Here is a 25,110-nt window from a genome sequence, read left to right as displayed (position 1 = left end):
ATATTAAAAATATTTTATTAAGTGTTTAGCCACGTGGCACAAATGTGGCAGCCACATCAGTACAAATAGGGACCCCTTATTTGCCACGTCATCACTTAATGATTAATTTAACAGATTTTTTAACAGATGTATGAAATTGAAATAAAATGATGAGTAAATACATGAAATTGAAATGTTTTAAAGATATTGTAAGGAATTGAAATCAGCCCCAAATCTGAGGGGGTAAAATGTAATTTACCCAAATATATCTGTTCATGGAATACGAATTATGCTATGTGGAATTTTTGAGTCAAAGCATCGAAATTAATTTAGAAGTAACTAGGGTTTTTAACCCTACAATTTAAAAAAAAAAAAAATTAGGATTTAACGTGGCTCCACGCCGCGCCGCCGAGCTAACATGGTTGGCCTGCAGCCACTCCATCACTAGGACGGCATCGTTTCGACGCCATGGACCACCATGTAGTAGCCTCGTGGGCTTACTACTCTGGCACAAACAACCAAGCATTGGCCTGTGTTGAGTTTTCCACGGGCCTAAAGCCCCGAGCCCACCAACAGGCCTGCAGCCTTGCTGGGTCGTCCTTTGCAGCTTGGCCCAACCTAGCAGCAAGTCTTTGTGCTTGCTGGGCTTTGTCCTAGCCTCGACTCACATGGAACCTACTTGCTTGCTGGGTCACCATACATCGGCTCGCGATCCAAAGCCAACCTTTTGGTTGGGCTTCTCGCACCCAAGCCCAAAACCTAAGCCAGCCCGGGCTGGGCTTTGTGCGCACACCTCAGGCCAGCCTCGGTTGGGCTCGTGACCCTCTACGTTATTTTGGCCTAAAAACCAGCAGCTTGGGCTGCTGGGTTCCTTCCTATATACGACCCGTGGCCTGCAGCCATGATACCCGAGACCCACTAAGCTTTTTTAGGGCCTTGCCTTGCACACGGCAACCTAGCCCCCCAAGCTTGAACGATAGTTTTTCGAATCCATTGCTATTTTTGACATTATCTATCATTTTAACTCGAATGTTGTTATTATTTTTGCTTCTACAATGAAACCTGAATGGTTACAATACATTGAATTAATTAAAGTAACCAGCAGTCCATTAATCTGATAATTAATCCAAAATTATTGACCTTCAAATTACAGATATGCTATTATTCATCTAAGCCATACACCTCACTTCTAGTCTTATTATTCATCTAAGCCATACACCTCACTTCTAATCTGAGACATAAATGTGTCCAATGTGATGGAACACATGATTTTTGGTCATTATTAATAACAGACATGTTCTCACACATAATTGGTGTTGAATCTACTTGCATTTCACCAAAATCCTTGAGTATGAACCTTAACCAGGTTGCCTGAGATATTGCTTCAGCTGCACTAACATACTTAGCTTCAGCTGTGGATAGAGCAACACTTTGTTGCTTCATAAATGCCCAAAAGAATGCACTTGAGCCAAAAGTGAAGGCATAGCCCAATGTGCTCTTCATATCATCCTCATTGCCACCCCAGTCACTATCACAAAATCCAATTAGGATTATTGATTTTCCTTTTTCATAGAAAACACCATAATCAATGGTTCCTTGCACATAACTGAGTACCTTTTTTAGTGTTCCCAGATGAGTCTTTGTTGGACAGTGCATAAATCTTGACAAGAGGCTAGCAATAAACATAATATCAGGTTTGGTTGTTGTTAGATAAAGTAGACTTCCCACAATACTTCTATAATGATTTGAGTTTACTGGTTCAGTACCATCATCCTTACACAATTTGGCATTTGAGTCAAGAGGTGTACTCACAGGCTTATAATCCTTAAGTCCAAACTTTTCCAGCAAAGTTTTTGCATATTTTCCCTGGTGAATGAATATACCAGTTTCAATTTGAACAAATCCAATTCCAAGAAAATGATGCAGCAACCCAAAACCGGTCATTTCACATTGTTTCATCATATATTGCTTAAAGTCTTCAATCATTTGATCATTGTCTCCAGTGAACACAACATCATCAACATAGATAGATACTATGAGTGTTCCTGTGTTTTCTTGTTTCTTGGTGTACAATGTAGCATCACTGAGACTTTCCAGAAAAATTGTTCTTAGTGAAGTAAGAATCAATCTCTTCATACCAAGCTCTGTTTCAAGCCATAGGAGCTTGTTTCAAGCCATATAAGGCTTGGTTCAACTTGTAGACCTTATCTTTTGCACCTTTGACAATAAAGCCATCCAATTATTCTAGTTAGACTTCCTCCTTCAATATCCAATTTAGGAAAGCTGATTTGACAACCAATTGGTGTAATTTCCACCCTTTTTGTGATGCAAGAGCAATAAGGGTCCTAATGGTGTTTAATCTAGCAATTGGGGCAAATGTCTTATTGAAATCTACCCTAGGTTGCTGTGAGTAGCCTTTTGCAATCAACCTAGCCTTGTTCTTTTGCACAAATTCATCCAAGTTCAATTTTGTTTTGTAAATCCACTTTACCCTTATAACAGGTTTCTCACTTGGTCTCTTAGTTAGTTCCCAAGTGGCATTCTGCTTAATGACAGTGATTTCATCCTGCATTGCTTTCTTCCAAGCAACCTCCTTCACAGCTTCATTGAAATCTTCTGGTTCCAATTGACAGAAAAAAACAAGTTGCATATATCTCATTCAGATTTCTCATGTTTATAGGAGTTAAACTTGGGGTGGATTCTTGAGAACTTGAGACCTGTACATTTCCACTCTCTTGTGAAGAATGTGAAGATTGAGATGATTGAAAAGACTGAGATTGTGAATGTTGCACAGATGGAGATTGCATTGGTGTTACAGGGCCATTTTCACTAAAGTGCTCCCCTTCAAACTCAGCATTTGTCTCTTGATCTTCAAGTGATAGTGGGATGTATACATTTGATTCAACTTGTTTATCCCAATCCCAATTAGCACTTTCTTTGAATACTACATCCCTAGATAGTATCACTTTCTTTGTTTTGAAATTGAAAAGCTTATAACCCTTTTCACATTTTCCATATCCCACAAAGACACTTGTTGCTATATTCCTCCAATTTAGGTCTCAATTGAGTAAGGACATGAGCATAATAGATTGAACCAAACACTTTTAAATGCTTCACATATGGCTTGCTTCCACTATAAGCTTCAAAATGTGTTTAGTTGTCAACAGCTTTTGTGGGACACCTGTTGAGTATATAGACTGTAGTGCAAACTGCTTCTCCCAAAAAATGGTATGATATCATCTTATCATGCAACATTGATTTAGCCATTTCCACAACTATCATGTTCTTCCTCTCAGCTACTCCATTTTGTTGTGGAGTATACCCAACCGTCAACTGCTTCTCTAGTCTAATATTCTCACAAAACTTGTCAAATTCCAAGGATGTGTACTCTCATCCCCTATCACTTCTCAACCTTTTAATCTTCATTCCAGTTTGTCTTTCCACAAGCATTTGAAACTTTTTAAACACTGAATACTTCCAATTTCTATCTCAACATATAAACTGAGCACATCCTGGAATGGTTATCTACAAAATCAAAAAATATTTGTTGCCACCAAGTGTAGCAGTCTTCATTGGACCATAAACGTCACTGTGGATCAGTTCCAAGGGCACTGATGCTTTCCATGCTTGACCAGTTGGAAATGAGCTTATGTGTTGTTTTCCAAAGGTACATCCTTCACACAATTCACTAGTTTCTTTGATTTCAGGTAGGCTAAGAACCATTTGTTGGTTCTGCAGAGTTTTCAAAATTTGAAAGTTAAGGTGGCCTAGTCTCTTGTGCCATAGAAGACTCATTCACTATTGCCTTCATTGCAAGATTCTCAAGAAATCTCATCAATAAGGGAAAGCTTTTGTTTTCTTCATTTCAACCTTGGAGACAAGATTCTACAGGGTCTTGTCATCATAGATTTCAGCCACATCATCACCAAAAAGCAAGAAATACCCATGTTCCATCATCTGTCCTACATTGAGTAGGTTTTCTTCCAAGCGAGGTACTGATAGGAGCATATTCATGCGACTTAAATGGCTTGTTCTCGTGCATTTACGTTATGTTTCTTTAGTTATTTTAGTACTTTAAGCTATTTTCGTGTGTTTGTAGGTCCAAAGGGCTAAAGGAGCAAAAAGATGCATTTTGGAGACTTTCGGAGCACTTTTGGGCTAAGGATGGATAGCCTATGCTTGGAGCCAAAGTGTTGGACGAAATTGAAGACCTAATCGAAGACCAAAGTGTTGGAACCTTGTTCCCTTTAGTTCTAGGACATTTAAACCTTCCCTTTATCCATTGCACATGCATCTCCATAAACCATCAACACATTCACACATCACCCATTCACCTTTGTGCCGTGACTTCACTCCTTCATCTCAGCCACACCTCACACATAATCATTCAACCATGCACTCCACATGCATTTCCACCCTTACAAGACCCTAATCATTCATCCACCTTTCCCCCTTCATCATTAAGCCACATTCACTCCCATTTCTCTCCCCTTAACAGCCCTAACCCATGCATAATTAAAGGACACCATTCAACACACACATGCACCCAAAACACATCCATGCCGTGAGTTCCCATTGCATTTCCAGCTTTGCACATGCATTCACTCACCACAAACAAGTCACATGCATTCATCAACATATCTAACTGTCATTCACATGCATTTCATTCATCATTTCCACCCCCACATGTCCCTTTAATCATTCAAACATACACCCAAACACCACCAGAAATCATCATTGCCGTGGCTCCTCCTCCAGATTTCCAGCATCCCATAATCATTCACACCCCTTTAATCCACATGCAATCTTCCACATCCCTCACCAAGAAATCATTCAACACATGCATCCATAATCATTTCTTCATCCTTGCCGTGGGTTCCTATCCCATTTCAGATTGTCATTCCACTTCATTGCACATGCATCTTCATAAATCAACACATGCATTCATTATTCATTTACTTTGCATCCTTTAATTTAATCACATACACATTCAAACAAACACAATCATTCCAGCCATGCCTTGCATTTGCAGAAAATCCACATCCTTGCCGTGAGATCCCCTCACTATTTGATCATTATTCCATATGCAAACTCTCCATCATTGCACATGCATCTACAAACAATTCAGCCAACACATGCACTTTAATCATCCACCACATATTCCCTTGCACACTCCACCTAGCCGTGCACATTCATACACTTCCATTTTCCATATTTTCCCCCATCTTGGCAGATTTCACATGCACACACATGCAATTCCAGCTTTCACATGCTTTCCTAGCTGTTTTTCATCATTAACCATCCACATGCATGCTTAAACAAACAGCCATATACACCTCCATTCCTCCTATAAAAACCCTTGCATTCTCATTCATAAATACAGACTCATTCATACACATTTCATTCTCACACACACTTCCATTTCAGAAATTCATCCATTGTACATACCACAAACACTTCCCCCATTGCCGTGAGTTTCTCCCTTATAATCCAAACACCACTCCTCTTCCATTTCCATCACTCCCCAAACCATTCACACCATCAAACTATCCTTAGACCTTGTGCTACAACGAAGAGGAAGAGAAGAGGGCCTAAACGTTCATACAATTCAAGTTTGAGTTGTTGGAATGTTTAGGTGTTTCTTTGATTTCAATGTTTAAATTCAATTCTCTTTGTTTTGTACGTATGAGGAATGGAAGAGAAGAGTGCCTAAACGTTCATACAATTCAAGTTTGAGTTGTTGGAATGTTTAGGTGTTTCTTTGATTTCAAAGTTATGAGGAACTAAACCCCCCTTGGTTAGGGGGTGATTCGAAATATATGTTTATGCTTGCATTTTAATTTGATTACTTCTAATTGCGTTTCATAAGTTGTGGATTCAATTTGTTTAACTGTTTGATTGATAACTTATTTATGTATGTTTATTGAGAGTGCACGCTTAATTTTCATGCATGAATATGACGCTAGAATATAAGTGAGTTTCACCTAATAGTTACGAACTTATATTCACAAGTAATGGAGGTTGCTTATAAACAATCGCGTTAAACGAATTCTTGGCATAAGTTTCATGCAATCCATAGTAACGAATGCCTCGTCAACACTTATAATTTTCATAGAGCGTAATGATTTTTGCTTGTACCTCTTCTATGCATTCATGTTGAGGACTTGTGGGGAATGTTTTGAATTGTCGCATGCATCATCCAATTCAATAACGTTAGGAAGATTTGAAGGTTAATTAGTGCATCACGGTTAACTTGGGGTGTTGAGCATCATGGTTTATTGAAATGCAATTGGAAATCATTTTATTATGCAAGTGTAACATGTATGGAGATGAACCCCTTAGCTAGGTTCCCATCCATTCAATTCCATCACATTCATCTTTACTTTCTGTTTTTACTTACAATCTGTTCATTTTATTTAATTTCGTCAAAACCTAATTCCCCCTTTACTTTAATGTCCAATTTAGTTAGAAAGTGTTTTAGTTTGTGTTTATAAGTGTTGTGATTCAATTTGTTACATAAATTCGTCCAAATTCACCAAAGTGCTCAAAACTGCCCAGAAAGTGATTTTAAGGCAGTTTTGAGTGTTTTGGGTGATGTTTGAGTCTTTTGGTTTGTTTTAATGTTTTAAGTGTTTAGTTTCGTATTCTTTGAGTCTAGTTTAGTGTTTTAAACTTTATTTTACGTTTTTGAGTCAGTTTTCAAGTGATTTTGCAATCCCTCCTAATGCCCGGTTAAGAACGATCCCTACTTATACTTATACTACAACTTGACAAAAAGAGGGTTTAATTTGTGCGCGTATAAATCTCGCATCAGGTACCAACATCACTTCTCTGATGTATCTTTTCCCTTTCTCAGTGTCTCTAATCAGGATTCATGTACCAACAACATCCACTATGTATCCATTCCCCATTTTAACTCTGCCAGTAAAGGTTATATCCAAATCAATATGCAACGCCCCACCCCAAAATATTTATTTCAAAAAAAATATTAACAGTGATAGACCCAAACTAAATTCTTGTTTATTTAACTACCATTGATTTTGATTCTTTAATTAAATTCCTTAATCCCACACATGATTTATAACCATAATTCTTTTATCCACACATATGATTTTATTTTCAAATTATCACCATTTTATTCTCTTAGATCAAATTTTCCAACTAAAGAATTAATTCTCGATTATTAAGGCTGCATATAACCCTGTTAGACTGCCTACGTACCCTTGAAAGGGATCAAGCCTTCCATAGTTCACATTTCAATTTCAAACCAATTCCGAAAATATTCAATTAATAAAAAATAAAAAAAATCCAACATTCGTATTAATAATTGCTACACGTCAAATAGATACCAAAACATAATTGGAATAACGAAATTCGCATAAAAATGCAATGTCGACTCATTGGCCATGTGCCGCCACACGCGATGCCACGGGTGGCAGACGGCCGCCCCTACTCGCTGAAAATTTCAACTATAACAAAAAATTACCAAAATTTTCAGGAATGTACAACTTAAGGAGAGGAACATTTTTCATACTTGGACCGAGGTCCAATTCGACCAGGAAAAGCCCTAATTTTACTCAAACACGCCAGAAACCCTTAAATTGGGTGTTCTTGATTCGACTCCAAAACAGTTCTGACACCCTAACCAGTGCTTGGGCTTCGTTCTTAGGGTTGAGGGGAGTTTATTGGTGGTGGTCGTTGACGGAATTTGTTTCAGAAACGGCGGAATCGACGCCGTGGCTTCGGACACCCAAGACACCACCTCGTCGTGAAACATGACCAAATTAGGTCGACTTTAGGTGGAAAATTGAAGAGGGAGCAATGATATAATGATTGGTGGTGGTAAATCATGTCAATCCATCGAAAAATTGACGAATTTCACCGAGAAATATACCAGATCGAAACCAGGTCCAATGGGGTATACGGGTCAGCTCGTTTCCCTTTTTCTCCCTCTCTCATTTCCCCTGTTTTCCCCCTTTTAATTGGGCAGTTCCCCCTCTTTTTCTGTCATTTCTCTTCTCTGTTTTTCATCTCAGCCGTTCATCTCTCTCATCTCTCTTCCTTTCCTTTCATCTTAGCCACACATGTGGCACAACCCATTGCTCCAAATTTTCTGGTGCCTTCTAAAGTGAAGATTAAATTTACAAAAATATCCCTAACTTCAAATGTTAATAACTCTTTCGTTATAATTCCGTTTCATGAACAGTTTGCGCCTACACGCTCGTGAGGTCGAGTTCTATCCAAATATATCAAGAAATATGATAAAATATATAAGGATAAAATACGTCCTCGTATAATTATGTTAAGCCAACTAGGGCATTTTAGTCTTTTTAACTTATCGATACAAATATCCGCCGTAATTACGAATACAACTACAAAATACTTATTTTAATATTCAAATCCAGGAACGGATTTTCACATTTTTCCCACTGAAATTTCCTTAACCATTTATTGATTTATTTTCCTATTTCCTTCACATATTCATAAACATAAATAATTAATTTATATATTTAAATTTTTCAGGGTATTACACAATGAGAAGAGACATGTGTGCTGTCATGTGGTTGCTGCAACCACTGTCTATATACCACACTCTCCTTTCCTTCTATTGTTGCAGCTTTACATGCAAAGAACACATTAGCCTCTTCCTCATCAACTTGGTTTGCATATTGCACCTGTTGGTTTTTCTACCACTGTTGCAATCTTTAGCCAGATGACCAAACCTTTCACATTTGTGACAGTTAGGTTTCCCCTTGATCCAGTAAGCACCATAATGCAATTTATCACATATCTTGCAAGCTATTTTTTGTGTCCCCTCAATGGTATTTAGTTTTGCAGGACTGCCACCCTTGTTCTCCCATTTCTTGGTTTTCCCTTTCCATGGTTTCTTCTTCTTTTGACTGTTACTTGACTGTCCACTATGGTTATAGTTCTTCTCACCAATATTAAGTGATTGAAAGGTCCTATTAGTGGCCATATCATCTACTGCATGCATTTCTAGCCTTTGCTCAACTACTCTTAGTGATGCAGTCACTTCTTGAACATTGATTACATCTGTATCCTTAGTTTCTTCAATAAGTGACACAATGTTATCATAAGACTTTGTTAGACTAATGAGTAGCTTTTGCACTAATCTTTGATTTGTGAGTTTACCATAGTTCTTCATTTGATTCACAATATCAAACAGTCTAACAAGATAATCCTTAAGTGGTTCAATTTCCCTCGTCCTAATGTACTCAAATTCATGTCTAAGAGAGGTAAGTTTCATTCTTCTAGCCTTTTTATCACCCCTGTATTCCTCTTGAAGAATCTCTCATGCTTATTTGTCTGTTTCTTCATTCACAATCCTCGGAAATATGATGTCGAAAACTGCACCCTAAATAAAGCCAAGAGCTTTAGCATCCTTCGTGAGAGTTTCTTTCACAGCTGGAGTTACATACCCCTTGTCCACCAAACCTCAAAGATCATGAGACTTGAGAATGGTTATCATCCTTATTCTCCAAAAGTCATAGTTTTCACCTTGAAAGATTGGAGCTTTCAAGTCATTGCTAGCTGTTCTAGCCATTGCTCCCAAGGAAAAAATCGATTTCTAAGGTTTTTCTCGTTGGAAATTCCTTTAGTTCACAGCTTTATAGACTCCTAGTTCATAGATCGAAACCAGGCTCTAAGGCCATGATGGATTTTTGGTAAAAACTTATGAAAGAAAAAGGTAAAGAACAAAAAGAATTTCAGAGAATTTTAGAGTAAGCAAATCATAGCTGCTCCTCTAGGTGATTTCATTGATTGATTCATTCCCTTACATTCATCCTTATCTAGCTACAACCTCAGGTACATTGTCCTTCAAATTACAGTTGTGCTATTGTTCATCTAAGTCATACACCTCACTTCTAATATGAGACATACATGTGTCCAATGTGAGATAGCTTTACACAACAAACAAGGATATTTAAAAATAAAAAAATAAAAAAACTAGCCGTTAGCTTTTACAACTAAGTTGCCTAAATTAAAAATAGAATACTAAAGAGGCTGGATCAGATTAACTTCCAACAGTTACCTTTGTTTAAATGAGGACAGATGAATGCATTGAAAGATTTGGGACTGGATGCGGCTAAGGGAACTGTCATCACTGAGGGACCAGTCAAAAAAAGGAAGTTTTATTTAAGGCGATTGTGAGGACTTATTTCTTTTTGTTCTTCATCGTGTAGCACATATTACTTATGTGTATTTTGAGTTGATCCCATACGTAGTTTTAAAAGAAAGTTCGAACCAGTTTTGTGGTGCTAGTGGAGATTCTCATACATTTTAGGTCTAGGTGCTCAGTATAGCATTGTATACCAGTTTCATTTTTCACTTAATAGTTAAAGCTTTTTAGAATAGTGGTAATCCAATATACTTTAACTTAGTGTCAGGGCAGGAAATTTGGAATTCAAATCCTTGCAATTAGAACCCCCCCAGTGTAAGTTGAATTGCTTCAATTTGGTATCAGAGCTAGCCATCAAGTGTCGGTCATCCTAACAGACCACATAAGGTATCTACCAGACTAATTTCAGGATTGCGCCACGCGTATCTTTTGACCAAATTTAAGTATAAAATAAGGTTATTACCGTTGTTCTTGCGGCTAAATTTGTACATCAGGGTGATCACACCGACTGGTGTCTCTAGTATCTTCTGACCTTGCAGAGGGGCCCTAGTTAAGTTGTGCTGCAATACTAAGGCAGTTTCATTACTAGTTCTGCGAACCACAAAATTTAAGCTACAAAATCAAAAAACAAAAACATATTGAAGCCAAATTGGTGTCTCTAGTATCCACTTTTGATTCTTTAAAGCTGAAAAGAAGTAGATTGTTTTTTTATTCTATTTATTTGTCAAGATGAATCTTAATAAAATATGTTTAAGGTCCCGTTGCCAAAAAAGTGTTTTGTTTTTGGTTTGTTTTTTGGGTGGTAGGCAAAGCCAAGAAATAAAGTAAATAACAGTCAGTCTAGGCTGAGTTTTGATCTTTCTCTCTCTCTCACACTTTAAAGTGGATTAAATTTTCAGCTTTTTTTTTGGGGGCAGTGTTCTGATTGTATTATGTGATTTCGTTTGGAATTGCTGTATTAGCTGTTGGACTTGTAGTCATCGCACTACATATTTTCTTCTCTTTGCGTTTATCATAATATTGATGTGGAATCAGCTGAGATCGATACAGAAGTATGCCCTCCCCTCCCCTAATTGCTTTCTCTCCACCTTTCCTCCCATTTATCTGTGGTTAACTTTCTTCTCTCGTCTTATAGGGGTTGGTAGCCAAAGATAAATTTCATGTCAGCAACAGAGGGGCTGCGTTAAACAGTTCCTGGTCTCAGGTAATTGATTTGGTTCTGTATTGCCAATTCAAATTATGTGACCTTTCAATAACCAATACTTTTAGGCCACAGCTATTGCTGACTTTCATGTTTTAGGGTTTACAAATGTTGATAATGTTACAACCAAAAAACAGATGGTGCAGAAGGTTCTTACATGCGAACCCGACTTTTTTTTCTTTTTCTTTTTCTTTTTTTTTTTTTTTTTTTTTTTTTTTTGAATTTTCAGGTGCTGGTGAACTTGCTGCGTTACTACATCCGGAGGCCAGAAACCGATATAGATAGTCACTAATACCTGGATAAGCTACATTTGTTTGTAAAGTATACTGTACCAGTCAGCTCAAAGTGACTTGTTGATGCGTTAGTTTTCGAGATAATCTTCCATACACGCAAGGCCGGTCCACTCTCCTATACCATTGACTTGGCTGCTTGCTTTTGCATTTGTCTTCCGCCCGATGCCGTTGTTTAGTGGTGCTAAAATAGTTCAAAAATGAACTTCTCGTTTTAACTGATGTATTCACCTTGCTTTCGAACGTGTCTATGCAGCAAGGAAACGGTTAATGTTATTAATTTCATATTAAAGCTTCCAATAAGATTTTTATTAAAATGTCCTACAAATCCGAACTTCGTCTTTCAAATCAAAATTCAAAACGTGCAAATCTTATTTTCGCGAAGAATAAAAAACACAATTAGTGTCTTCCGTGGTCTTGTTCGAATCTTCTAATTTTTAATATCGCTTCTACACAAAATGTGAAATAAAACACAAATTAGCTTCCAATCATGTTATAGGCCACCCCATAGCGCCTAAAAATTGTTGACAACTTTTCTCTTCTTCCAGGCCAAGAAAGTTTTCACTTTCTATTTTTTTCTTATGTCATGAAAGTGAAAGTACCTTCAACTTCAAGGCACTAAAAATGCATATACTTCAAGAGTAGCAAGTCAAGACGGAGGAATAAGAGATTTTCTACTATGCTGAGTGAGGGGTTGTTGAGTGGGGGATTTTCTAATTTGTTTCGGTGTATCTTATACACCATAATTTTTTGTCGTTAGATCCTTAACCAAGAATCCAATAAATAATTTGGTTGATGCCATTTTGTAGAAGGAATTGCCATCAAGCTTGGTTGCTACCATTTGTGACGCTAGACTCTCCTCCTTCAATCCATGTCATCATTTGGCTCATCCTTTGGAACCATGTTTTTGTACAAAACAGTTGTTTTTTGTCCATGGTTGGATTTTAACATCTCGGTTAGAAATGCTCCAAATTTATTTTCAGTGTCCAGTCGTTAAATCTTTAGTCAAAGATCCAATGAGCAAGATCTAACCAGAGCATAGTAGAATTTTCGGACAGCTAGGATTGTTGTTTGTGCTAAGCTAATAAGATCAAGCTTTTTTGTAATAATGAGAGCCATAAGCACAACTCAACCCCCCACTACAATTCTAATTCTCCACCAAAAACAGAAGAAAAAGCAAACTACATGTTGGTGGATGCAGTCATTCCCTGGCTAACTAATTAATCCTCAATTCTCACTTTATTCCTAAGGAAAATTAGTATATACAACTAATTCCATGTAAAGTGCAGCATCAACAATAACTACATTTTTAATGGTTTGTTTCCTTATCTAGCTAGTATTATTAGTATTTGCCTTCAACATTTGTTCTTTGATGCCATAATTTTCCAGATCAAAGTGGTTGAATGTTTGCAACTTGAAAGCAACATTTCTCCTCGTCCTGCATTCTTGCTTTTTATACCAAAAATGGTCTACAAAATGGTAGCCCTTTTTGTCGTCCTCCTCTTCAACAAGAGCTATGTCACTTTCGCTTCAGATCCGGATCCTATTCAAGACTTCTGCATAGCCAACACAGAGCCTGCGAGTCATGCCAACCAATGCAAGAACTCATCCCTAGCAACAGTAGAAGATTTTGTATTTTCGGGCATTAGGGTGACGAGAGTATTGAATCCACCACAAATCTCTCCACCACATCTGCTGTCAAAACGTGATCCCACCATTCTCTCCATATTGTTTATGTAAATAATCAAGAGTTATTAGTTACCTTTTATGTTGCACAAAGTCAACTATAGGCTTGTATATATCTTGTATCAATATGTTAAGCAGATTAAGGAATTCATTAGTAATACAAACTGCTTCTCCCTACTCTTCTCTGTCTGCTACTATCTATTTCTCTATATGGTATCATCCTTTCTCACAAACTAACACATGCCGCATCACCTATTCTTTCTTGCCCCGTATCTCGGCCCACCGCCCCACTTCAGCACGCAGCAGCAACATCCCTGAAACAAGAACTACAATCACTGACGCATGCAGCAGCACCTGTGTCTCCCAGCAACATTCCAACAATTGCATCTGATCCTCCTACGTCCCACTCTCCATCCACGGCTATTGTAGCACCTACACCCACTTCAACTGCCGCACATTTTCCGTCATCTGCAACCACCCTTGCTTCCTCACCGCAACCTGTCACTTCTCCAGACTCTACTCCTCCACGCAAATTTGGGAGCATCAATGCCCTCACTTACGACTCGCCCCGACATCCACTTCCTCACGGTTTAACTGCAGCCCTTGAAGATCCTATGTCCATTGAGCCCACTAGCTATACTCAAGCATCTAAATTCCCGCATTGGCAGCAAGCGATGAAAGAGGAACATGATGCACTTCTTCAGAATCACACTTGGTCTCTTGTTCATGTTACTCCTTATATGAATATTGTGGGATGCAAATGGGTATTTCGTGTTAAACGAAAGGCCGACGGCTCCATTGACCGCCACAAGGCTCGTCTTGTCGCCAAGGGGTTCAAGCAACAAGTTGGGGTTGACTACAACGAGACCTTTAGTCCTGTTGTTAAACCAGGTACTATTTGTACCATTCTTGCCTTAGCAGTCTCACAAAATTGGTCATTGCAGCAACTTGACGTTCGGAATGCTTTCCTGAATGGTATTCTTCAGGAGGAAGTTTATATGAAACAACCACCTGGCTTTGTTGACTCCAACCACTCCCAGTATGTTTGTCGCCTTCACAAAGCTCTTTATGACCTCAAACAAGCACCTCGTGCTTGGTTCCAGCATTTAGCCTCCTTCTTGTGTAATCAAGGCTTTTCCCATAGCAAATCGGATGCATCCCTGTTTATTTACCATTCCTCTACATACTCACTCTATGTTCTGGTATACGTTGATGATCTCATTGTCACAGGTTCAAACAATGATGTTATTCACAGGTTCCTTGATAAACTATGTACCACCTTTGCTAGCCGCAAGCTAGGTGACCTCCATTTTTTCTTGGAATGGAAGTTACTCGCCGAGGCAGCCAACTATCTCTCGCTCAAAGCCGTTATGCATCTGATTTACTACAGAAATTTAAGATGGACCAGTGCAAGCCCAGCCCTACCCCATTCCTCTCATCCTTGCGTTTGTCAGCTTATGATGGTGATCCTATCTCGGATCCTGATGTTTATCAAAGCATGGTTGGCGGACTTCAGTATCTGACTCTCACCCATCCCGACATTTCCTTTGTCGTTAATCAAGTTTGTCAGTACATGCACAACCCTAAATCAACTCATCTTCAGGCCGTCAAACGTATCTACCGCTACATCAAAGGGACTGTTGAATACGGTCTTTTATTTCGTTCATCTCCAAACTTCACTATTCGAGGCTTTTCTGATGCTGACTGGGCCGGTTCCATTGATGATCGTCGCTCAACAAGTGGTGCTTGCATTTTTCTTGGTCCTAACCTTCTTACATGGACCGCCAAAAAGCAATCCATCGTGTCTCGTTCGAGTTTCGAAGCAAAATATCGTGCTTTTGCCACCACAGCTGTTGAAATTCGTTGGTTTTGTTATCTCTTCCGTGAACTAGGCATTCCGCTTCGTACTCCACCTCGCATTTTCGTCGACAATGTCTCTGCCCTTCACATGGCAGCCAATCCTGTTTTTCATGCGCGTACTTGTCACATAGAGATTGATTACCACTTTGTTCGCAAACTTCTTGCCCACGGTGTCCTTCAAACCTGACACATCTCCTCTCATCATCAAATCGCTGATATCTTCACTAAAGGACCTTCTCGTGATTGATTCTCTTTTCTTGGTTCCAAGCTCAATCTACACTTTGTTCCGTTTCGCTTGAGGGTGAATGACGAGATTATTGAATCCACCACAAATCTCTCCACCACATCTGCTGTCAAAACGTGATCCCATCATTCTCTCCATATTGTTTATGTAAATAATCAAGAGTTATTAGTTACCTTTTATGTTGCACAAAGTCAACTATAGGCTTGTATATATCTTGTATCAATATGTTAAGCAGATTAAGGAATTCATTAGTAATACAAACTGCTTCTCCCTACTCTTCTCTGTCTGCTACTATCTATTTCTCTATATAGGGTTCCTGGAAAGTTTGGTCCAAGCGGGCTTTCTGGCGTTTCTGTGAACTCAAACGTCTTTCCAGGACTCAACACGCTTGGCATGTCGTTTGTCCAAGCTGATTTTGAAGTTGGTGGAGTAAATGTGCCACATTTTCACCCGAGGGCAACAGAGATTGCATTTATGCTCGAAGGAAAGATCTATTCGGGGTTTGTTGATACGACTAACGGGATTTTGGCCAAAGTGAAAAAGGTGAGGTAATGGTGTTTCCAAGGAGTCTAGTGCACTTTCAAATGAATGTTGGTGATACTCCGGCAACTATATTGGGCAGTTTTGACAGCCAAAACCCTGGAACCCAGAAAATCCCCGCTGCAATTTTCGGATCCGGTATCAAAGATAAACTCTTGGAAAAAGCTTTTGGATTGAGTTCTAAGGAGATTTCAAAGTTGAAAAAGAAGCTTGGTTCACATTGATTGAGCTAGCTAGAGGAGTACTGCAGTTTCTTCTTTTGCTTGAATTTATTAATTTGTATGTATATGACTGCATGCAGCATATTTTATGAGCAAGTTAGAATATTGCTGAAATATATATATATATAAAAGGTATATTTTTGGGGGATAAAATTTCATTAGCCAATAAACTGCAGAAATTGCCTCTGCCTGCCAAGGAAGAAAAAATCCGTAATCAAAATGTGGTTAGGAACTAAGTTTTTTAGCCATTTTTTCTTATTCATAGAGAAAAAGATGGGTTTGTTTTGATATGAAATACTCACTGAAAAATTTGAAAAAAAATGGATATTAATATTATAGCTCAATCAGTAGGTCAGTTGGCAAGGACAGTGCGATGGCCCCTTACACCTGAGTTTGACTATTTTCATAAATTACAATAATTTAGAATGTCATTTAAAAAAAAAAAAAAAAGAGAGGCTATGTTTAAGTCCTATGTAGAGAAATACTTTATCAAAGTTGTTTGCCACTAGAGACTGTTTCTACTGCAAAAGCAATTGAGATGAATGTCAATTATTACATGACATCATTATTACTAGAAGGACATGGCTACAAAAGTGAAGATCACATCTCTTGCTTTTTGAATTGAAAACTTTGGTTCTTCAACCTCTTCCACTAAGAGTCACATTTTGATTGCTGAAACTAAAGAAATCTTTATAGCTAAGCATGTTATTTCATTAGTAATGTATAACTAAATATCTAGACTACTAAAAATATAGATGTAGACATGAGCGTAGCTAAGTTGGCCAGATCAACAAGTACTCTCTCAACCCAAGTTTGTTCCCTTCTCCCTGTAGCTTAGATTATATTTGAATATTGCTTGAATAAAATAAGGAAGAAACATAGATATGAGTGCAAAGAGACTTTGCTACCAAGCATAATATGATGAGTGATCACCTTCTCACATACAACCACCTCACCGCAACATCATAATTCGCATTACAAACTTTAATCTGCAGAAAAGAAGAGTTTACTCTCACACTTGACGTAAAATTTTAATTAACACAGTTAATTAACTCATACTTAAAGCAAGGCACTCAACATCTCATTCCAACTATCAGGCACCCCAGGAAGGCACCAATGGCTGCAGTCAGAGGATAAGCCTCTTGGGTGCTGCCTCTCTTCTTGCCCCATGGCCCTTCTGTACACAGAAGGGTGCCCGTCTCTTCGAAATGCTGACATTGTAGTTATGTCCTGAAGATATACTGGAAATCTCATATTTCTCAATACAGTTTGCAGCACTATCAATGGCTCAGGAACATGTTGGTGACTGAAATAAGCCAGAGGCTGCTTCTGATTATAGCATCTCCAACCATTTTGTCTGCCGAAAAGCGAATAGAACACATTCATGTATATACTGAAGAATTCTGTGAATTATATTTGCATCATAACTCCATCAGATCTCATATTACGTACCTGTTGTGCCTAGGTGACATGCTTCGAAAAATCACTCGGGTTTTTCGAGGATCTAGGTTTAAATCAATCCATTTAGCCCATGTAGTAAGTCCTTTTTGGTATGCAACCATTGGATTCATGTTTGTGTACAGAGACTGTCCTTCCATGTAGTAATCCCACCTGCAATAGATTAGAAGAACTCTTCAATTAAGATCATAATTACGAACATCCACAATGCTACCACTTCTAAAGCAAAAGAAATGAGGAAAGGTGACTCGATGAATGCGAATTTTCTCTTACGAACTCGATTTGTCAGAGTGAGTCCACCAGTGAGCAGAATCAAACACAAGAACATCAACTCCTCTCCAGTACTTTGCATTCTCTTCTATCAAGTCCAAATGTAAAATTCTCTTTTTGTCAGCTCCTTGGTTCAACTCTACTAGGAGTGGAGCCCATGAAAACTCAACTGATGTCTCAAAATCCTGTGTGTGAATTAAATTTACTATTTATGTTAATGTAAGATTTAAGAACAAGGATCAAATCTTGAGGCTTTCCCTCAATACAATGTAAAGCAAATTTCTTTGTTCGATTTTAGTTACCAGACAAGTTTTTAGTTTTCAGAACAAATGAAAGCTAAAAACTGAAAATGAAATAGTAATCAAACGACCCCTACAATTTTAATAAAAATAATTGTACCATTGCATGGAATGCCATAGAGGGGCCATTGTAGGTCACTCTCTTTCTTCCAGTTGGAACAACTCCTTGTACTAAGCACACTAGAGACTCCCACTGATTCCTCATTATAGAATCACCAACCAGCATTATTCTTTTCCTTCTCATTTTTCCAAGAAATTTCAATGCATCAAACCTTCATTGAAACAAGAAAACAAAGAAATAACTATCAAAACAAGAAATACATTACACTAAATTATTTTAAATTACTAGAAGGGAAATTCAAACTTAGATGCAGAGAAGAGAGCGCACTGCTCTAACAAATTTGGCTAAGCCCAAAATAGATTATTTAGTTAAGTTTTGGTTTAGAGTTGTACCTTGGAATGGAGCAGCTGTTTGGCTTCCACCTCCATTTTTCGTAGTCCGAATCCGGCCTTCCATTCTTTTGACAAGTCACTGCAGTGCTAAGATACGGACAAGTCGAGTCATAGAGAGGGTACGATTGATCGTAAACCCATTTTCCGGCGGAAAGCTCACATCTCCTCCTTGAACTTTGGTGGCTCTCAACCATGTTCACAGCATCCTCTTCTTCATCAAGCCAAGAGTCATCTTCTAGCTCAAGAGGTGATGACTTCCCCTGAAAGAAGCATAGAAAGACAATGAAGATGCTGAACAAGAAGAGGAGTTGAAGCTTTGGTTTGCTCATTGATTTCCGAATTCCAAAGCTAGGGGAAGATTGAATTAGTCTCCCCAGCAAAGAAAATAAGCATTTTGTAAGCTGCATGCAGGGGCCTTGATGATTGTATATGATGAGAATTATAGTATCAAAGGCATGACTTGCGGTGTGATGGGACCATATCCAATTATCCATATGCGTGGAATTGCAATTGCAATGTTCTTCTTCTTAATCCCATTAATTAATGTTTCTTTTCTTTCTTGTTGAATATGATTTGTATGACCCAAATACACTGTTACGGAGACGTTCTATATCAACAATAGTATGTGTTCGTTTTCCTCTACGTATCCTTATATTATTGACATATGACATTACAAGAGGATATATTGCTTATATTATGTCATATGAAACATTAATGTGGTACTGTACTAGTGCCACGCAAGCTATTCTAATTGTGAAGATGGTGGAAAAAGGTCGAAACAAGGGATAAAAAGTAGGGAATTAGGTACCCGTAACTGGAGGACGATGTGTCGGCCATGCACATCACTGGTATTGTTTTTCAAAAGTTAATAAAGGTTAAAGAGATCATCAGACCAGTTACTTTGCAGAAAATTACGGATCGTTGCACCAAATATAAACACCATATCAACAATATTTACTAAATATCCACGTCATATTAATAATATTTAACAAATATTGACGCTACACTAACAATGCTACCCAATTGTTGTAGAACCTTAACCTTGCAAAACCCCTTCTTTTCCTCCACCTTCCAACTCTGCTAGCACATTCATTGAAACATTAGCACCCCAGACACAATACTGAACAATTAACAACAAATCATCAATCACGAGCGGAATGAGCTGCCCCTTCTTTTTGGTCCGTCTTCCTAACGATTCTTCTGCATATGGTGTGGTGCATCCTCTCCATGACAAGCTTGTACTCACACAACTCGTATAAGTGGCGTTCATCCTTGCACTTTCATGGGAGCTAGAACCAGCCTGCTTAATTTTAATATTAGTATTATAATATTAGAAGCTGTCTTTTGGTGGGAAAGATTTGTGTGTTAAACTTGAAATTCAAATGAGCAGTTGTATTTTTTGGTTTTTCATGAATAGTCACATGTTTTTCAAAAAGACATCTCAACTTCAATAAATAGTGAAGTGTTGTAAAAGTTGTGGAAATGAATGCTCACATGTTTTAGCTAAAGATGAAAAGTGAGTAAAACTTAAGAATAGTAGTATTGTTGTTGTTATATGATGTTTTTCAAAATGCACTCATTTCACTTTTATGATTCTTTACATATATGACTCTATATAAGGAGCATTCCATGTATAATCACAACACACAACAGAACAGAAAAGAAGTGAAAACATTAATATTAATATCATTTCCTTCCCTTCTTTACATGCAATCATTTTTGTGTTATAGTTACGAAAATAAACAGTATGATACACTGCACCCACTTCGCTCCTATCTCTAGCAAAGATTATCTCTTTAAATTTTGCCTATTTATAACCTAGAGTCCCTTGTAGTCATAAATCACTTTCAATATTCACATAACCATAGACTCGTTTGATGTTTAGGGTTAGCTTGGCTTTGGTCAAACTCAATAAATTTAATGAATGTTGAATGAAAATATAGATACTAACTTGCATGGTGGAGAAATCATGAAGACAGCTGATCCTTCCAAATCCCCACAAAAAATGGCACGATTAGGAGGGATAATTTTTTTCATAGCTTCTCCATCTTTCTACCTTCATTTTGAATAAAATATGTTAAGTTGACATCTATATTTCTAATTCATTGAATCTAATGGACAGTCCAATCCAAGTCAATCATAGACATCAAACGAGCCTAGTGCACTAATATTAGATAGTACCTCATTGAATCCATTTGAGCCTTGTGATTTGGAATGCTATCATGACAAAGACGATATTTGCATCGACCCAGTTTAGGTTTTTCTAACCCAATTCTCATGTGCATTTAACATTTTTTGTTATTGTTCGTATGAATTAAGTTTGTTTAATTACATGATGATTTAGTCATTTCTTATCTGATTAAAATATTGCAATTAAACCGTATGTGTTTCAACAGAGTGGCTACGAAACAAAGGTTCTAGAAAGAGGAGGGGGAGAAAAGATGGAGGGAGAGACTCGAGTCTTAGGGTTTTCTTTGACCCGGTTGTAACTTAAAATGAATTTTTAGTTTAATACATTGAGAGTGATTCAACGATTCTTAAATTTAACCCCTCAAATTACTATGTTATTCAAGAGAATAATTTATATGACACGAGTACACGTCACAGTGGCATCTTGTGCTAATAAAATAAAAATAGAGGAACGAGAGGGTCGTGACACTATCGGAATACACTGTCTGGTCAGTAAAGGAAGCAATCGTCCCTACCGTCAGGTTGGTTTTGACTGGTTGCATAGTAGTTATAAACTTATAGTTAGCAACCCGCAATGAAACATGGAGTCCACTTATGTGCCTAGTAATTTACTATAGCCTTCGAGTTGTGTGTATTGATTTCATGGTAAGTTGAGATATTTAGAAGATAAGTTCTCCACATATCGTGTATATATTCTTTTACCGTTGACAAAGAATACCATAGTCAAATAAAGAGATAGTGTGGATCACATTTCCACGAGGTGTGATTGCAACAGTTGGCATCACCATTATCTGATGAACTTTCTATCTTCAACAGTTAGCGTCACCATTATCTGTGAATTTTTTTTTAGTATTCCCATATCTCTGTATATACCCTAGATGACAAAACTGGGCTGCTTTTATATGTGATGATGAAATATAAACTCCACCACAGCTTATGCATGTGATATTTAGTTATCTTCGCACCATGAAGACACTTGTATCTCTTGTGCTGTTTTCTCTAAGTGATGTTTACTTTCTCTGTATGCCTGTGCAGAAGAAATAATGGAAGTTGAAGAAAATGATGGCAATTTCAGTCCTAACTCGCATGCACATATGCATCCCTCAACTTCAACTTGTGACTTGCATCCTAAAAAGAAAGCGAAAATAGATCCATTGTCACATGCGATTGGTGAGTGGTTTCAACGACACCAAACCTCAGTAAATCGCAAGTTGTTAAGGCTGTACTCATATTACTGAATGGTAACCCAGAAGAATTCTGTTTACTGAAATCTCTTCCTGATGCTGACAAGACATAGTGGATTCGGTTACTGTGGTTTGAACTTGTGTATGTAAAATAGGTCTTAGACATAGCCAATTAGCAACATTCTCCATCTCAGGAAAAGAAGAATAATCTGCCCTCACCCTCTCTTGACAGCCCCTCCCCTGCTAACTTAATTTCTGGTTGTGCAATTGTTTAATCGATGTTTAAAGCACTGCTGCTTAACATCTTCTGTTGGTTACACTTAGCTTCTAGACTTGCTATTTGCTATTAATTACATGCTTCAAGGACGTGCCTTATAATCCGTTTATATCTTTCACTTTTTATAGTTTGGGAGGAGGTTTTGGTTTCAATATATGTTGCAAAAGAGTAATTTGAATTGAAATATTCCAATTGTAAATCCTTCTACTACAAGCTCCGACATATTAAAAAGAGAGAGAAATTATGAAGTGATGAAGAATCAAATTTACTATGATATGGTCTTTTTGTAATTCACACTCGCCAAAATGAGTTTGAGTAAGAAAGTGCAGGCAGTTGCCGTGCATTCAGATTTTCTCTAATGATTATGATTTACATACAGGGACATGAATGGTGGTAAAAGACGACGTGCTTCGTGGATTCCATGTCAGTTCTGCAAAAGAAGCATCTGCATATGTAAAAGAATGGCGGTTTTTTGTCAATAGACTTTGTACTTGGTCTGCCTATGATGCTCGCTGCTGTTGTTTTTAAGATTATATATACTAGGCTAACTAGTGACCTTTGAAATGTCTTGTACCGAATGTTGACTATAATATCTACTTACTTGTATGGTAATGCTATATGTGTTTGTTTCGTGTCTAGCCTGAAAACAGAAAAGGAACACACCGTGAATATTAGAAAGAAATTAGAGCGTTGAGCTCCTTGATAGCTAAAGGCAGAAGTGATTTATAACTCAAGACAATATCAGCCTGAGGTTACACATTGTAGAAGCAAAAGAAAGTTGAGGACGTAAGCTCTTGATCACCTCCTCAGTCCAACTCGGTGCCAGGCCCCGTGCCTGAAAATGTAGGGGGGAGCTTGACTAACAAGTGTTGTCCAAAATGGGTACCTGCCCCATCTTGTTTTGAAAGTAAGATACAGCTAGCTACTAATATTCAAGGAAGAAGAATGCACAACAGAAGATAACTTTCAACTTTGTTCGAGATGCATTACAGTTCATGCTCATACACATTCAGCTCTGACGTTTATCGTCCCCAGAACTCCATCACTATCACCATCTAATACATTGAAGCCACAATTGAAACCATCGCCACCACGTAGAACCGAGACAGGTTCAAAACTGAGCTGCCTTTTTTCATGAATATATATAACGTGAATGAAACTCCATATCTCTGTAAGATTTGTATATAACTGACATAATAAATAGACTATATAATGACGTGCTGTAGGAACTCGACCACATGTTCTCTCCTTGCATGCGGTTGTGGTTGTATATAGTCAATTCTGTATTGCACTTGTTGGTTGGTTTACACAAACCGATTAGAATTAGATGTTTACTTTCTCTCTGTGCCTGTTGCTAAATAATTTTTTTTAGTTAATACCTTTGTTTCTCGAGTTATATATCATTCCTCTAATCCTCTTGTGCTGTTTTCCCTCTCCTTGTTGTTTACTTTCTGCATGTTGTTGCGCTGAAGAAATAAACTGAATCCTAACGTGCGTCGCAGCTTCAACTTGTGACTCGCGTCCAAAAAAGAAAGCGAAAAGAGATCCCATGGCAGATGCAATTGGTGAGATGGCTATCTGAAGAAGACTTGAAGGAAGGAAGGAAGGAGCACATACGAATATGGATCCTTAATTTGATTTCAAGTATCAAATTCTTCTTCATGCATGTCAGTGTCAGAGGATGAACTTGAGTTGGAATGTCGTGAAGCCGCATATCTTCTTTCCTGACAGTTGAGTTGAGATGATGTCGTCTATCGCATCCAAAACATTCACTCCCTCGTTAAGAAATTAAACTTTCGTTAACAGTCAACTTTTTAAAGGACCGACGAACCTATCTAATACGCTGAAATTATACTTATTGTCAAGACCAGTTTCATCAAAAGTCAACCTGTTTAGTGTTTAGTGTATAGCGTTTAGCAACCAAGTTAGGTCTGTGCGCCGTGCAACTTTGAACGTGCAAACTCAAACAGCCAAACTACGTGCAAGTTTCCCTACAGGATAATGATATCCCTTGCCATTATGTTGTTCTCTTCTTAGTTCTTATTCAATTGCAACTACTAAAATTACTCAGTAAATTGCTTCTTCGCCTTTTTGCTCGTAACTCTTGACGACAATTTAACTAATATTTTGACACGAAAAACGGATTATATCGTGGAATTAGATGGAGAGAAAAAATATATTCTGATTACGTCCAAAATTTTTATAAATATGAGAAATGCAAAGGAGATTCTCTCAAAAGTTAGACTTTTATGAACTTGAACTTATCTCATAGTTTAACGTTCATTTCTATAACAATATTACAAAACATTATGCAAAAATTATGAGGTGGCAAAATTTATATTTCATTTTAAGAGAATTTTTTTAGCATTTCTCTTTTTTCATATATTTTCCAATATGAGAGAACTTTAGTATGAAGTGGACTGAGTTGAGGAGCATATACTGTCAATATTCGGTATAATTAAATATAAATATACACATATAAGTCGGTGAGATGGAAGATAGATAGATAAATAAATAAATAAACAGAAGTTGGTGAGAGCCGTCCTAATTTATAATTATATATTGGAAAGTGGGGACGGACAGCGGCTATCCCATGTCAATGAAGTCGTTGTTACTACAAATTAGAAGAAAGCCAACAATGGAGGGCTACGCTGTTGTATTTTGACTCAGAAAACCCATTTATTTCATTTCACTCGTGCAGATTTTTTTTTTTTTTCCGGAAACTGGGTTCCCTTGTGTGCAGATTTGGAATGTGCACTTGCTGCTTAGTGATATGCACTGTTCTAAAAATCTCAATTTAAGTCTTGCTTAAGTGCT

At 37.7% G+C, this 25,110-nt stretch overlaps 1 protein-coding gene and 1 pseudogene across 1 annotated transcript; one reads left to right on the top strand and one right to left on the bottom strand.

Moving 5' to 3' along the window:
• Window positions 1–13,075: 13,075 nt before the first annotated feature.
• Window positions 13,076–16,165, top strand: LOC137748376 (germin-like protein subfamily 3 member 2; annotated as a pseudogene).
• Window positions 16,166–17,081: 916 nt separating this feature from the next.
• Window positions 17,082–19,145, bottom strand: LOC137748375 (protein trichome birefringence-like 36). The gene is made up of 5 exons (XM_068488522.1): window positions 18,643–19,145; window positions 18,290–18,461; window positions 17,894–18,075; window positions 17,615–17,773; window positions 17,082–17,519 (listed from the first exon to the last, which is right to left on the bottom strand). Exons 1-5 carry the CDS (start codon window positions 19,134–19,136, stop codon window positions 17,222–17,224), a joined length of 1,305 nt encoding a protein of 434 aa, XP_068344623.1. The 5' UTR covers window positions 19,137–19,145; the 3' UTR covers window positions 17,082–17,221.
• Window positions 19,146–25,110: the final 5,965 nt, after the last annotated feature.

The sequence above is a fragment of the Pyrus communis genome, chromosome 10 (genome assembly GCF_963583255.1).
Source record: "Pyrus communis chromosome 10, drPyrComm1.1, whole genome shotgun sequence".
Lineage (NCBI taxonomy): Eukaryota > Viridiplantae > Streptophyta > Magnoliopsida > Rosales > Rosaceae > Pyrus > Pyrus communis.
This window is presented reverse-complemented; position numbering and strand designations above follow the sequence as displayed.

What these genes read in the sequence shown, in the direction of transcription:
- LOC137748375 (XM_068488522.1), bottom strand. Translation starts at nt 19,136, where the DNA reads ATGGATAATTGGATATGGTCCCATCACACCGCAAGTCATGCCTTTGAT. An exon ending in AACAGCTGCTCCATTCCAAG is followed by an intron (nt 18,462 to 18,642) that starts GTACAACTCTAA and finishes GTTTCAATGAAG; the next exon opens with GTTTGATGCATTGAAATTTC. An exon ending in CTATGGCATTCCATGCAATG is followed by an intron (nt 18,076 to 18,289) that starts GTACAATTATTT and finishes ATTCACACACAG; the next exon opens with GATTTTGAGACATCAGTTGA.